This window comes from Nicotiana attenuata, chromosome 6 (assembly GCF_001879085.1).
Source record: "Nicotiana attenuata strain UT chromosome 6, NIATTr2, whole genome shotgun sequence".
Taxonomy (NCBI): Eukaryota; Viridiplantae; Streptophyta; class Magnoliopsida; order Solanales; family Solanaceae; genus Nicotiana; species Nicotiana attenuata.
The window spans coordinates 33,587,689-33,602,198 of record NC_031994.1 but is presented as its reverse complement, the minus strand read 5'-3'; the positions used below and the strand labels follow the sequence as shown (position 1 = coordinate 33,602,198).

General features: G+C 34.7%; 1 protein-coding gene across 1 annotated transcript; it reads right to left on the bottom strand.

Moving 5' to 3' along the window:
• Positions 7,516-10,176, bottom strand: LOC109227763. Its single transcript, XM_019392960.1, has 4 exons — positions 10,024-10,176; positions 9,448-9,833; positions 8,179-8,803; positions 7,516-7,974 (listed from the first exon to the last, which is right to left on the bottom strand). The coding sequence occupies exons 1-4, from the start codon at positions 10,174-10,176 to the stop codon at positions 7,516-7,518; spliced, it is 1,623 nt and encodes a 540-aa protein (XP_019248505.1).

The window sequence follows — 14,510 nt, the reverse complement described above, 5'->3', positions numbered from 1 at the left end:
CAAAGTTGACTCAAATTTCAGTTCAAACCACCTCAAATCTTTATCAAGTCGTTCTAAAATTGAGATTCAAACTCCTTGAGATGTACCCAATCTATTCCAACTCCTTGAAATGTACGCAATCTATTCCAACTCCCTGAAATGTACCCAGTCTATTCCAACAATAGTAAAAATGGCGTGTGGTAGCCACTAAATAAGGTGGTGTTTATTTTTTATCCACCAATTCTAATGCTGAGCAAAAATAGCCACTACTCTATTAAAATTATTTTGAAAAGATAAATTTACCCTTTCTTCTATTCTTATATTCCCAAACCCTTATTTTATACGTTCAGAGGCAAAATTTGAGAGCCAAAATTTCAGAGGCAAATTTCGCTCCCTAAGTATCGTTACTTGCATGCAAATCATTGTTCGATTTGTTCCTGCCCAGCGATTCTCAGTAGTTTGCAGTTAATCTGTTCTCCTTTGTCATCTTCTTTGCATCGAACCAGCGAACTGCTATATTTTTTATTTTGCTTTTATGCATTTTTCTTTTGTATAACTTTAATCGCGATCAATGCTGTGTTTGGCATCAAGTATGTAGGAAATTTCGAAAATAATGATTATAACTTGATTCAGTGTGGAATAAGTTGCGGATTTTTGTTAGGAAGTTATTCAGAATATTTTTGTATTGAAATGTGTTTGTGGTTCAATCAATATATTTGATTATGTAAGGATATTTCATAAAAATAGTCGTATGAATTCATAAGCTAACCGTGTTTATGAATTTTTAGTTAACTGTGCTTCTATAAAAGTTAAGGACCAAGTGTCCTTAACTTTTTAACTTGAAAATCAAAGTTAAGGACCAGGTGTCCTTAACTTTTGAACTTGTAATTCAAAGTTCAGGACCAAGTGTCCTTAACTTTTGAACATGGAATTCAAAGTTAAGGACCAAGTGTCCTCAACTTTTGAACTTGGAAATCAAACTTTAGGACCAAGTGTCCTTAACTTTTGAACTTGGAACTCAAACTTCAGGACCAAGTGTCCTGAACTTTTGAACTTGTAAATCAAAGTTAAGGACCAAGTGTCCTTAGCTTTTTAACTTGGAATTCAAAGTTCAGGACCAAGTGTCCTTAACTTTTGAACTTGTAAGTCCTTAACTTTAAGATGCATTTTACTTAGGTCCTGGATTTTAGTCCTAATTTTTTATGTTCTTTTTCCTTCTTTTGTAGTGTGCTAATGGAAGGAGATCGTGTTTTCGACTTTGATGTTTGGCGTAATTTGAATAGTTATTGGAAAGGAGATTTACAGTATAAGAAAACAATAAAAGGTTTCTGGTCGAACAGGCAATGGAAGAAGTTGAGGGATGGTATTTTTGGAAACTTTTTCCGATTGCAAAGTGTGAAGTTCTGTTTTAAATTTATTCATTATGTGTTGTTTTCAGAAATTGTAAACAATGACCCTAATTCAATGACATTCAAGGTTTTTGACCATGAAGTAAAGTTTACACGTGAAGCAATTCATATAGTTACTGATTTAAAATGTTCTTCTTCAGTGGACTTCACAGTTGTGCGTGAAAAAAAGAATAGGCTTTCGAAAGTCTACTTCCCTGGGAAAGATAGAATTGAGTTAGGTGATTTGTTTAATTTTATTACTAGTCACCCAAATGGTAAAGCTGCATCATTTGTAGGCAGCGTGATGCGGTGAAGTTGACAACAATTTATTTTGTTGAATCTGTTTTGATGGGGAAACGCAAGAATCGGAATGTTTCCGAGCAGCTAATGAAAGTTGTAGATGATAATAAACTCTGCTCCTCTTTCAACTGGGGCTCTCTTTGTTATGAAACGTTAATAAAATCATTGAAGGAGTTGTTTGAAGCCCAATGAGAATGAGAATGAGAAAGAGAAAGAGAAAGATAAAGACAAGGACTGTTATACTATACTTGGCTTCCCTTTTGCTTTTTATGTTTGGATTATGGAAAGTTCCAATTTTTCAGGAAAACAATTTGTGAACTTTAGAGAATGTGGGTATCCTTGGATATTATGTTATTTGGATATGAAATCTCCACAATATGATTCTCTGTGTAAAAAATACTTCCATAATGAAAATGTAAGTTAATCTGATTACTAGCTTTTTTTTTTGTTTATGTGTTTTAGTTCTGAAAACTTACATTTTTTTTCTTATATAATAGTTGTATAAGTTGATCGAGGTGGTACCATTTGTTTCTGTTGAAGAAGATGCGGAGCCTGTTAGTGTGCATGAGCCATTGTCTCAAGATCAAAGTTCAATGCCTTCCTCTACACAATTTGATGAAGCCTTGCTTAAGGAAATTGTTAAAGTAGGTTTTCTGTCTTTGAATAGCATGAGTTTTTTATTTGATTATTTTTGCTTAAGAGACTTTTTTGTTTTCATGGTTTTTGATTCAGAGATTATCGGAGAAGTTTACAAAGGATATGCACAAAGAAGTTACTAGAATAAATCAAAGAATAGCTATATCAGAAACAAAGATTCAAAATGACATCAAGGTAATATCATTTATTTCAGTGCTTGTAACTCAAAGTTAAGGACCAAGTGTCCTTAACTTTTGAACTTGTAACTCAAAGTTAAGGGTTGGTCCTTAACTTTTAAACTTGAAACTCAAAGTTCAGGACCAAGTATCCTTAACTTTTGAACTTGCAACTCAAAGTTCAGGACCAAGTGTCCTTAACTTTTGAACTTGCAATTCAAAGTTCAGGACCAAGTGTCCTTAACTTTTGAGCTTGGAACTCATACTTCAGGACCATTCGTCCTTAACTTTTGAACTTGGAATTTAAAGTTAAGGACCAAGTGTCCTTAACCTTTGAACTTGGAAATCAAAGTTAAGGACCAAGTGTCCTTAACTTTTGAACTTGAAACTTGAAGTTCAGGACCATGAATCCTTAACTTTTGAGCTTGGAACTCAAACTTCAGGATCATTCGTCCTTAACTTCTGAACTAGGAAATCAAAGTTAAGGACCAAGTGTCCTTAAATTTTGAACTTGTAACTTGAAGTTTAGGACTACCTGTCCTTAACTTTTTAACTTAATTTCTTTCATAGAATTTAAAGAAAGAACTAGGATCAAAGATTGATACTTTATTGAAGATTCTTGTCAAACCTGATGAAAGGAACATAGAGAGAGAATCTACTGTTCCAAGTAGTAAAGATGCAGTTGATACAGAACCTATTGTTATAATTAACAAAGATGCAGGTGATGATCAATGTGATGATACAGATGCGCATGCAGAAGATCATTATGAAAGCGATTATAGAGATGTGCATCTAGAAGATGAAACTGATATTGGCACTAAAATTGGGAAAGGTTAGATATAGAGTTTGAATTTGTTGTCATTGAAATTTATATTCAATAGCGTAATATATATAAACTCTTTTGTGATTACAAATATATGTATTATCTATTGATGTACTGGAAGTTTAAGATGTAGTAGAATGTCAAGACCAGAAAAATCCAAAAGAGACAGGAGTAACAGAAACAATTTGTAAATGTGGAGTGCAAACTCAGGATTTGGAAAATCCATTGGGAACAAGTGTAAGTGAGATTGTATGCAAATGTGTTAAAGGAATATATGATCTCTCTACACCTCTCTCACTTAAAGAGAAATTTGGAATTCAAAATGATGCCAATCAAGGTTAGATGGAATTTTCATGATATGTTGAATGTTAGTTTTAGTAAACTATTAGTAAAGGGTATTAATTGTAAATGTTACAAAATCTTTTGAAGCTGCAAGGGAAGAAGATGGAGTGGACTATCAAGAGAGAAGTGGAGGACAATCTCAAGACTTAGAAAATACCCAAGGAACAAGAATAAGTGAGATTATTTGCAAATGCATAGAAGGAACATATGATCTCTCTACACCTCGCTCTCTTACCGACAGTATTGGAAGCCAAGAAAATACTAGTGAAGATAATGATTTAACTGGTTTTTCTTTAATTTTATACATGTTTGTTTTAATCAAAGATTAGTAACAATTACTAATTATGTTAACTCTTGTAAATATTTTGCAGAATCTTGTGAACTAGCAATCGAAGATCATGGAGCACAGTTGCAAGATAAAGAAATGCACAGTTGCAAGATAAAGAAAATACAACCAATATGTCAGCTCAATTGTCTGTTGAAAAAGTATAAGAATGCAGCGTGGACGACACAGGTATTGATTGTGTCCTAAATATTATATTCCTAATTGAAATTGCCAGCACATTTCAAAAATTATGTCCTTAGTTTTTGTCTCTTCATTTGACAATTCGTTGTAAAATTTACGACTTGCAGCAAACTAATGTATATGTAGTGTTGTCTGCAGAGGAAAACAAAAATGAAGCCCTTAACCAATATACTAGGAAAAGGAAGAGAGATAGTTTTGATGGTCCATCATTTTCTATTCTTACTCCTACTCCTCCAACTACACAAAATAGCATTGTTGAGGGTTTGTCTATGGAAGGTGAAGGATATGTTGAAGAAGATCTTGGTCAAGGGAAAAGGAATAAGAAGCTTAGTTGGCAATTGAAATCTACTTTTGAACAGGAAAGAAAAACATGAACATCGATGACGCACAATGAAAATACTCCCAAGAATACGGGCTGGATAAAATCAAAAATATACTCGTAAATGTATTTTTCATTATGCCAAAGACGATGAAAACTTATTGAAGAAATTCATTGGGTGGTTGGGCAAGGAGAAAAGGAAAGGTCGCAAAAAAGCGTAAGTCCCTAGATGTATTTCATTATTTGTTAATTGTCCTTAACTTTTGAGATTGCAAGTCTAAGTTCAGGCCCAAGTGTCCTTAACATTTAAACTTGTAAATGTAAGTTCAGGACCACGTGTCCTTAACTTTTGAGCTTGGAAGTCAAAGTTAAGGACCACGTATCCTTAACTTTTGAACTTGGAATTCAAAGTTAAGGACCACGTGTCCTTAACTTTTGAACTTGGAATTCAAAGTTCAGGACCAAGTGTCCTTAACTTTTGAACTTGGAATTCAAAGTTATGGACCACGCGTCCTTAACTTTTGAACTTGGAATTCAAAGTTCAGGACCAAGTGTCCTTAACTTTTGAACTTGGAATCCAAAGTTAAGGACAAAGTGTCCTCAACTTTTGAACTTGGAAATTAAAGTTAAGGACCAAGTGTCCTTAACTTTTGAGCTTGGAACTCAAACTTCAGGACCAAGTGTTCTTGACTTTTGAACTTGGAATTCAAAGTTAAGGACCAAGTGTCCTTAACTTTTGAACTTGGAACTTAAACTTCAGGACCAAGTGCCCTTAACTTTTTAACTTGGAATTCAAAGTTTAGGACCAAGTGTCCTTAACTTTTGAACTTGGAATTCAAAGTTAAGGACCAAGTGTCCTAACTTTTGAACTTGGAACTCAAACTTCAGGACCAAGTGCCCTTAACTTTTTAACTTGGAATTCAAAGTTTAGGACCAAGTGTCCTATTTGACATGGAATTCAAAGTTAAGGACCAAGTTTCCTTAACTTTTGAGCTTGAAACTCAAACTTCAGGACCAAGTGTCCTTAACTTTTGGACTTGGAATTCAAAGTTCAGGACCAAGTGTCCTTAACTTTTGAACTTGTAACTCAAAAGAAACAAAAAGCACGTAAGCGCAAAGAAACTTTGAAAATTCAGGACATCTGGTCAAATAAAAATAATCTAAATAAATCCAATTTATAGCAAAAACTTAAAAGAGTAGATAAACATAAGTGGATATATCTACTATTATCTATGCTTCCTTGAAAATGGACCGCCGGAGAATTTATACAAGCTGTTCTATTATGGCCAAGTCTTCTGCAACGACCACATTTGAATGCTATTTTAGATGACTCGGTAGCTGGAATATGCCTTTTCTTCTGCCTTCTACCTGGTGGCACTTGAAAGCTGGAGGTTTAATAATTTGTGACTTAACACTCTCCGCTACAATCCAAGAATCAGTATGTCCTACAGGATGTATTTGTCTTTCATATGTTTTCAGCCAAGATTCCTTTAAGTACATGTGCGAACAAAAGTTGGACTTCTTGATGTTTCTTTTCTCGATTGCTGCAATTGCATGTATGCATGGTAATTCATCAAATTGACACTGAAAACAATCACATGTCCTTTTGTTTAAGTCCACCAAGAAAGTAATTCCTTCTTCCTCAACTCTAGAACGCCATGAATCAACAGGGAAGACCTTTAATGTTGAAAAATTATAAGTTAGTACATTATGTTAAATTATCATTAAAATATTAAGATAAACAAAGAACATAATACTTACATTCAAGGTAAAATGCTAGATTTATCTTTTTCTTCAATTCCTCTTCTACCCAACAAGAAACGTCATAAAAGTTCCTTCTGCTCCATTTCTTCTTTCATAACACCAACGTTGTAGCTTTATTTGGATGAAATCCATCATTCTTAATATAGGCAGCTCCCTTGCTTCTAATAGCACAGAATTCATTGACTCAACTATGTTTGTTATGAGTGTGAGCACGTGATTTTTGCCCTATATGAATTACTCCTATAAAATTCAAGAAAATAAATTTTTCTTTCCATTTTTTGGGAGTTTGTGCTAATTGTTTGCATTTCTGTGCATGCTTACTTTTGTTAAAAATCATGAAAACTGTCAAAAATACCATGCATTGCATTGAGATTTTATTTTCATATTTTTAGGATTAATTAGTAAATTAGTGGTCTTATTTAAAAATGAAAATCACAAAAATTTTCTTACTTTTGCATTTTTAGCCTTTTAATTTTAGATTAATAATTTCCTCTTTTAATCTAGGAGTAATTAATTTTTGTAAACACTATAGTAGATAATTAGTTTAATTAATTATTTTAGGAATTTAATTTAGGTATTTAATTAATTAAAAAAAGGAAATTAAATAAAAAAAAAAGGGAATTGGGAAAGGTTTAATTTAGCTTTGAGAGTGAGCCATCTATACCCAAGTCAGCACAAGCCCAGATCCCTACCCAAATAAACCCCAAACACAGGCGCAATGCTCCATACCTGGTCCAGTCCAGTCCAGCCCCGCCCCATGCCAAACGACGTCGTTCCAAGCCCCTTGAATCTCATCCGTTGATTCCTTCTAATCAAACGGATGGGAACTAAGCTCCCCCCAAGTATAATACTGTCTGAAAGCCATCCACCCCCCTCATTCGAGACCCCCCATTCCATCTCTCCCAACTTTAGAACATGAAACCGTAGCCGCCCTCATACCCTCCGCCGCTCCGCCGTCAACCACCCGCCGGGAATCGCCTCANATTTGACATGGAATTCAAAGTTAAGGACCAAGTTTCCTTAACTTTTGAGCTTGGAACTCAAACTTCAGGATCAAGTGTCCTTAACTTTTGAACTTGGAATTCAAAGTTCAGGACCAAGTATCCTTAACTTTTGAACTTGCAACTCAAAAGAAACAAAAAGCACGTAGGCGCAAAGAAACTTTGAAAATTCAGGACATCTGGTCAAATAAAGACAATCTAAATGAATCCAATTTATAGCAAAAACTTAAAAGAGTAGATAAACATAAGTGGATATATCTACTATTCTCTATGCTTCCTTGAAAATGGATGGACCGCCGGAGAATATATACAAGCTGTTCTATTATGGACAATTCTTCTGCAACGACCACATTTGAATGTTATTTTGGATGACTCGATAGCTGGAATATGCCTTTTCTTCTGCCTTCTACCTGGTGGCACTTTGAAATCTGGAGTTTTAATAATTTGTGCCTTAACACTCTCTGGAATAATCCAACAATCAGTATGTCCTACAGGATGTATTTGTCTTTCATATGTTTTCAGCCAAGATTCCTTTAAGTACCAGTGCGAGCAAAAGTTGGACTTCTTGATGTTTCTCTTCTCGATAGCTGCAATTGCATGTATGCATGGTAATTCATCAAATTGAAACTGAAAACAATCACATGTCCTTTTGTTTAAGTCCACCAAGAAAGTAATTCCTTCTTCCTCAACTCTAGAACGCCATGAATCAACAGGGAAGACCTTCAATGTTGAAAAATTATAAGTTAGTACACTATGTTAAATTATCATTAAAATATTAAGCTAAACAAAGAACATAATACTTACATTCAAAGTAAATGCTAAATCTATCTTTTTCTTCAATTCCTCTTCTACCCAACAAGAAACGTCATAAAAAGTTCCTTCTGCTTCATTTCTTCTTTCCTAAAACCAACGTTGTAGCTTTACTTGGATGAAATCCATCATTCTTAATATAGGCAGCTCCCTTTCTTCTAATAGCACAGAATTCATTGACTCAACTATGTTTGTTGTGAGGATGTCATATCTTCGTCGTGGACTACAAGAACGTGCCCACCTTTGCGGTGGTTCTTCCATCAAGTAGTCATAAGTCTTCTTATCTACTTTTGCTATATCTGACATGTATAGATCAAATTCTTTGCGCCTGTATACTCTTGCAGCACTTTGGAAAAGTTTTATGACCTCACTTTTCACTTTCCTTCGCTTTAGGTTCTTCTCCAAATGATAGATACAAATCCCATGGTGGCTTTCAGGATATACCTTTGCAATGCCACATGCAATAGATTGATGCCTGTCTGATAAAAAAATTAAATTCTCACGACTCCCAATTGCATTGCGAAGCTCACTAAAGTACCACTCATAGGAATTGTTATTTTCAAATTCTGCAATTCCCAAGGCTAGTGGGAAAATTTGGTTATTTGCATCCTTTGAAATTGAAATCATTAAAACACCACGAAATTTTGACTTCAAAAAAGTTGCATCAACAGCAATCACAGGTCTACAATGATTCCAACCAGTTATTAATGATCCATATGCATAAAACATATAAAGAAACCTGAAAATACAGTATAACAGAAGTTAAGGACAACCTGTCCTTAACTTAGACTACCAAGGTCATAAGTTAAGGACGGCTAGTCCTAAACTTCAGGTTACAAGTCCAAAAGTTTAGGACATGTAGTCCTGAAGTTAGAATAACAAGCTCAAAAGTTAAGGACACTTGGTCCTTAACTTAGAGTTACAAGTTAAAAAGTTAAGGACATGTAGTCCTTAAGTTAGAGTTACAAGTTCAAAAGTTAAGGACATGCAGTCCTTAATATTTTAACTTGCAACTCTAAGTTAAGGACCAAGTGTCCTTAGCTTTTTCACTGCACACATCAAAGTTAAGGACAACACATCCTTAACTTTTTAACTGCACACATCAAAGTTAAGGACAGCATGTCCTTAATTTTTTAACTTGCAACTCTAAGTTAAGGACCATGTGTCCTTAACTTTTTCACTGCACAGATCAAAGTTAAGGACCGCACGTCCTTAACTTTTTCACTGCACACATCAAAGTTAAGAACAACAAGTCCTTAACTTTTTCACCGGTTAAGGACAGCATGTCCTATAGTTTATAAAACAGACTAATAATCTCTTTTTTGATTGTTTACCTGTTGTTGTCGTCTATCTTTATGTTAGTATATGTTCCCGGATTTTTACTTTTCATCATATACAAGTATGAAGACAAATAATTCATAATTCTCTTCAGGAGTTCCTCTTATTAAAGCTGAAGCACGTTGAATAGCACGCCACGCCTTGTGATACCCAATGTCTAGTCCATGCAATTTTTGCATTTCTGCCATGACAAAAGCTGGTGTAACTTCAAACCTTGGGTCTCGAAGATTGTCAATAATGTAACCACTAATCAACTTTGAAGTTGCATGCCTTTGATCCGCTTTCATAGTGTTAACTGAGCAGTCATGATTTTTCTCAATCTTTACTATCTTGAACAGTGTTGAATCTTTAACTCTGAAAGCACGCACACACCACCCACACCTATCACCATTGCATTTCAACGAATATCTTGTTGAGCTTGATCTAACAACCTTGAATTCAAAATGTCATTTAATTGCTATATTCGAAAAATAGTTAATTATACTCTTCTTTTTGTCAAATATCGATCCCACTTTTATTTCATCCAACGAAGCATTTTTTTCTTAATATCGTAGTTGGGGATTCTTTTTGTTTCGAATTTGAGCTTCGTCTAGTTAGTTGAGTAGAGGTTTTTTCAGCAACTTCTTCTATTAACGGTGCACTCTCTAAGACTTGAATACCCAAAATTTGTTCGTTGTCAATCTCTATAATGCTTTGTCCTTCTACTTGAATACAATCAAATGTTTGAAGCACATCTTCAGTTATTGGTTGAGCTTCAACCATATCTATTTCCATTATCTGTTGGCATTTGTTTTGATTTTCATGTTGATTTTCTCTGTTGACATGTTCAAAGGTGCTTGTAGATCCAAAAACTCTTTCCGAAACATCAACAATGAAATGACAGCCCTTGAAGAGTGAATGACTTCTTAGTAACTCTATACATGTGTGAAGATCTAAATCTTTGGATACAAGCATTCCCTTGCTTGTTCCCAGGTTAATATCAAACCATATCATTGCTTCAAACTTGTCTCTATCCAATTCAATAACTTCAAATACCTGTTTAATGAAATCTTCAAATCGAATTCCTCAGGTACTAGAACAAGCTTTGTTTGATGATCAAAATACTTATAGTCTGCAGTCCATCTACCATTAAAAGCAACTATAATACATATTGTTTCCATCCTACAAGTCAAGAGAATGGAAAATTCAGGACATATTTACAGAGCAATCCTTGTATAAATTAAGGACATGAACTGTAAGTTCAGGGCCAAGTTAAGGACCAAGTGTCCTTAACTTTTGAACTTGGAATTCAAAGTTAAGGACCAAGTGTCTTTAACTTTTGAACTTGGAACTCAAACTTCAGGACCAAGTCTCCTTAACTTTTGAACTTAAAACTTGAAGTTCAGGACCATGCGTTCTTAACTTTTGAACTTGGAAATCAAAGTTAAGGACCAAGTGTCCTTAACTTTTGAACTTGAAACCTGAAGTTCAGGACCATGAATCCTTAACTTTTGAGCTTGGAACTCAAACTTCAGGACCATTCGTCCTTAACTTTTGAACTTGGAATTTAAAGTTAAGGACCAAGTGTCCTTAAATTTTGAACTTGGATATCAAAGTTAAGGACTAAGTGTCCTTAACTTTTGAACTTGAAACTTGAAGTTCAGGACCATGAATCCTTAACTTTTGAGTTCCAAGCTCAAAAGTTAAGGATTCATGGTCCTGAACTTTTGCGAAACCAGGACACTATGTCCTTAATATTCAGGACAACAAATCCTTAACTTTATGTCCTCAATATTTATAAAATAATCACAGGCTGCGATGTCCTTAACGTTATCAATCCAGAAAAGCAAAAAAAAAAATCAAATTCCTAGCATCAAATTCCCAGTAACGAAATAAAAATCAACAGAAACACACAAAAGCATAACTTACTGTAATTTTATGTCGATTTTTGGACGAGAAGCTACTGCAATATTGGATGATCACAGTCTCTGCCGCTGCTATAGTTTGAAATCGGAAGAGAAGCTACTGCAATTTTGGACGATCACAGTCTCTACTGCTGCTTCGGAAGTTAGTTACGTGCTGCTGGTGCTGATCGTTAATAAGGAGCGTAGGTATAAGCTTATAACAGAAGGGTATTTTCGTCTAGGCAGGTAAAAGTTTATTAAAGCAGTGGCTAAAGACTAAAGACAACTAAAACAGTGGCTTAAAAATAAAGACATCTGCTATTAATGGCTATCTGTGCACATCGCCCCCAACAATACCCGCTGAAAATAAATTCCACTTTCAAAAGCCCAAAATTTCAAATTCAAGCTTACATGACTTCAATTACTTTCAATGGAGTCCAAGAACAAGTAAGAACGGTTGTGATGATGAGGATCAAATGGAAGATAAATGAGACATATTGCGGTCCTTTTCTTTGTATACACCAATAGGTGAGACAATATACGCAACAATAACATCAACAATAACAACAACAACAATAACAACAATCCTATATAATCCAACAAGTGGGGTCTGGAAAGTATAGTGTGTACACAGACTTTACCCCTACCCTGAGGTAGAGATGTTGTTTCCAATAGATCCTTGGCACAAGAAGATGAAAAGAGGCAATAGAACAGTAGCAACAACATATGCTAGAAAGATAATACCGGCGAGGTATGAATCAGAAAAATAAATAGAAAAAGCAATATCAATATTAATATAATTATGATGTAAACTGTAAATAACAAATACTCTCACACGGTCTAAAGAGGGGGAAGTGCACGGTTAGCTACTAATATCACATGTATTTACTTTTAAGCCACTATTTAAAATGTCTTTAGTCTTTAGCCACTGCTTTAATAAACTTTACCTGCCCGGACGAAAACACCCTTCTGCTCATAAAAGTTCAGGACCAAGTGTCCTTAACTTTTGAACTTGCAACTCTAAGTTCAGGACTTTAGGACTATATGTCCTTAACTTTTGAACTTGCAACTCTAAGTTCAGGAATTCAGGACTACATGGCCTTAACTTTTGAACTTGCAACTCGAAGTTCAGGACCACCTGTCCTTAAGTTCTGTGCTTGTAACTCTAAGTTAATGACTACTTGTCCTTAACTTTTGAACTTGTAAGTCTAAGTTCAGGACCTATTGTTCTTAACTTTTGAGCTTGTTAGTCTAAGTTCAGGACCAAGTGTCCTTAACTTTTGAACTTGTAACTGTAAGTTCAGGATCCATAACGTAGCAGAAAACTAGTGGTAAACAGTACTAGAGCTTCTGTTCTCTACTAGATTGGGAGATTATTCCATGGTTTCCTCTCTTTCTATCTAGTTTCATGTATATTTCATTATTTCCCCCATTTTAATTATTTTCCTCTTAAGTTGTGGTGTGGATAAAAATATTGTCAAGTTTGTCATTCTCAGACATATTTTCCTCCATCTTTTAATCGACTGCACTCCATTACAGGTAGATATTCTGATAATGGTCATGACGTAGAGAATTGGAATATACTGACAAAAACATATTGCCACTTATGGATCTATAACTATCTTACTATTTATTGGTTATATTATCAATAAACGTTATGTTACTTGCAATAAGTTAGTGTCATCTGTGAATATCTTTTGACAAAAGATAAAACCAAATATCTTTTGTCTCACAGATGGCGGTATAGTTCTTCTCCCTAACATGAAAGAGATAGAAGAAAGGGTAACACAGTCTTTTCATATTAATTTTAATAGACTAGTGGCTACTATTGCTAAGCATTGAAAATGCTGGATAAAAAGAAAATACAACTTTAAAAAGTGGCCACCCCACACAATTTTTTCGTCCCCGAAGACCAGCTTTGTCATGAATGATTTGTAATCTTTTTTCTTTCTTTTTTCCTAAGAAGCGTACAGATAGCTAATTCGGTTATTATTGGTAAACTTTATAGTAATTGACGAATATTAGTAGTATTTTATGAATTAGCTAATATTGGTAGCATTTATGCTCTTAAAGGTCCCTAGATTCTTTTCGAGGGAAGTTGATCTTAAGCTTGGATCACGCACTATTTCTTAGGTTGGTGTATAAAAATAGCAATATTAACTTATCTCGGAATATTTTTGGCATTTCTATGTAGTTCGTTATAGTAACTAATTTTATAAGGAACTTCAAACAAACCAACTTTGGATATATTAGTCATGTATATACCTACCGTAAGCAAGCAGAGGCGGACTCAAGATTTTAACGCGAGTCTTTTAGTGTTCAAGGTACCAAGTTACTTATCATAATCATTTTCAAGGTATAGATACATACATATACAAGATTTCTATCGAAACTTACACATCCGGTGATCCCTCATTGTTACAAGTAGGTCCGCCTGTAAGTAATGACTTGAAAAGAAAATACGAAGAAATTCCCGGCAAATAGGACTCTCCTCTCGCTCAGCGATTCCATGGGTAATGCAGCTGATGTGGTGTTCTCGTCTTGCCTCCAACATGATCTTTTTCCATTCTCGAAAAAAAAAANACCAAGTGTCCTTAACTTTTGAACTTGTAACTGTAAGTTCGGGACCAAATGTCCTTAACTTTTGAGCTTGTTAGTCTAAGTTCAGAACCTATTGTCCTTAACTTTTGAGCTTGTTACTCTAAGAGGGTGTTTGGATGGGCTTTTAAGCTTGTCAAAATAGCTTTTAAGCTCTTTTTAGCTTTTTTCAGTGTTTGGCAAAGTCAAAAAAGTGCTTAAAATAAGTTTAAAACTGCTTAAAACAAGCCAAAAGCAATAAGTTGGTCAACCCCAACTTATTGCTTTTTGGCTTAAAAGCTATTTCTGCTGAAAAGTCACTTTTTTAAGTCAATCCAAACGGGCTCTAAGTTCAAGACCTATTGTCCTTAACTTTTGGGCTTCTTAGCCTAAGTTCAGGACCTATTGTCCTTAACTTTTGAGCTTGTTAGTCTAAGTTCAGGACTTCAGGACCTATTGTCCTTAACTTTTGAGCTTGTAAGTCTAAGTTCAGGACCACGTGTCCTTAACTTTTGAACTTGTAATTCTAAGTTCAGGACCAAGTGCCTTAACTTCTGAACTTGGAACTCGAAGTTCAGGACCAAGTGTCCTTAACTTTTGAACTTGTAACTGTAAGTTCAGAAGTTAAGGACATTTGGTCCTGAAATT

What these genes read in the sequence shown, in the direction of transcription:
- LOC109227763 (XM_019392960.1), bottom strand. Translation starts at nt 10,176, where the DNA reads ATGGAAATAGATATGGTTGAAGCTCAACCAATAACTGAAGATGTGCTT. An exon ending in GTGCACCGTTAATAGAAGAA is followed by an intron (nt 9,834 to 10,023) that starts GTTGCTGAAAAA and finishes TTTGAATTCAAG; the next exon opens with GTTGTTAGATCAAGCTCAAC. An exon ending in ATACTTGTATATGATGAAAA is followed by an intron (nt 8,804 to 9,447) that starts GTAAAAATCCGG and finishes CTGTATTTTCAG; the next exon opens with GTTTCTTTATATGTTTTATG.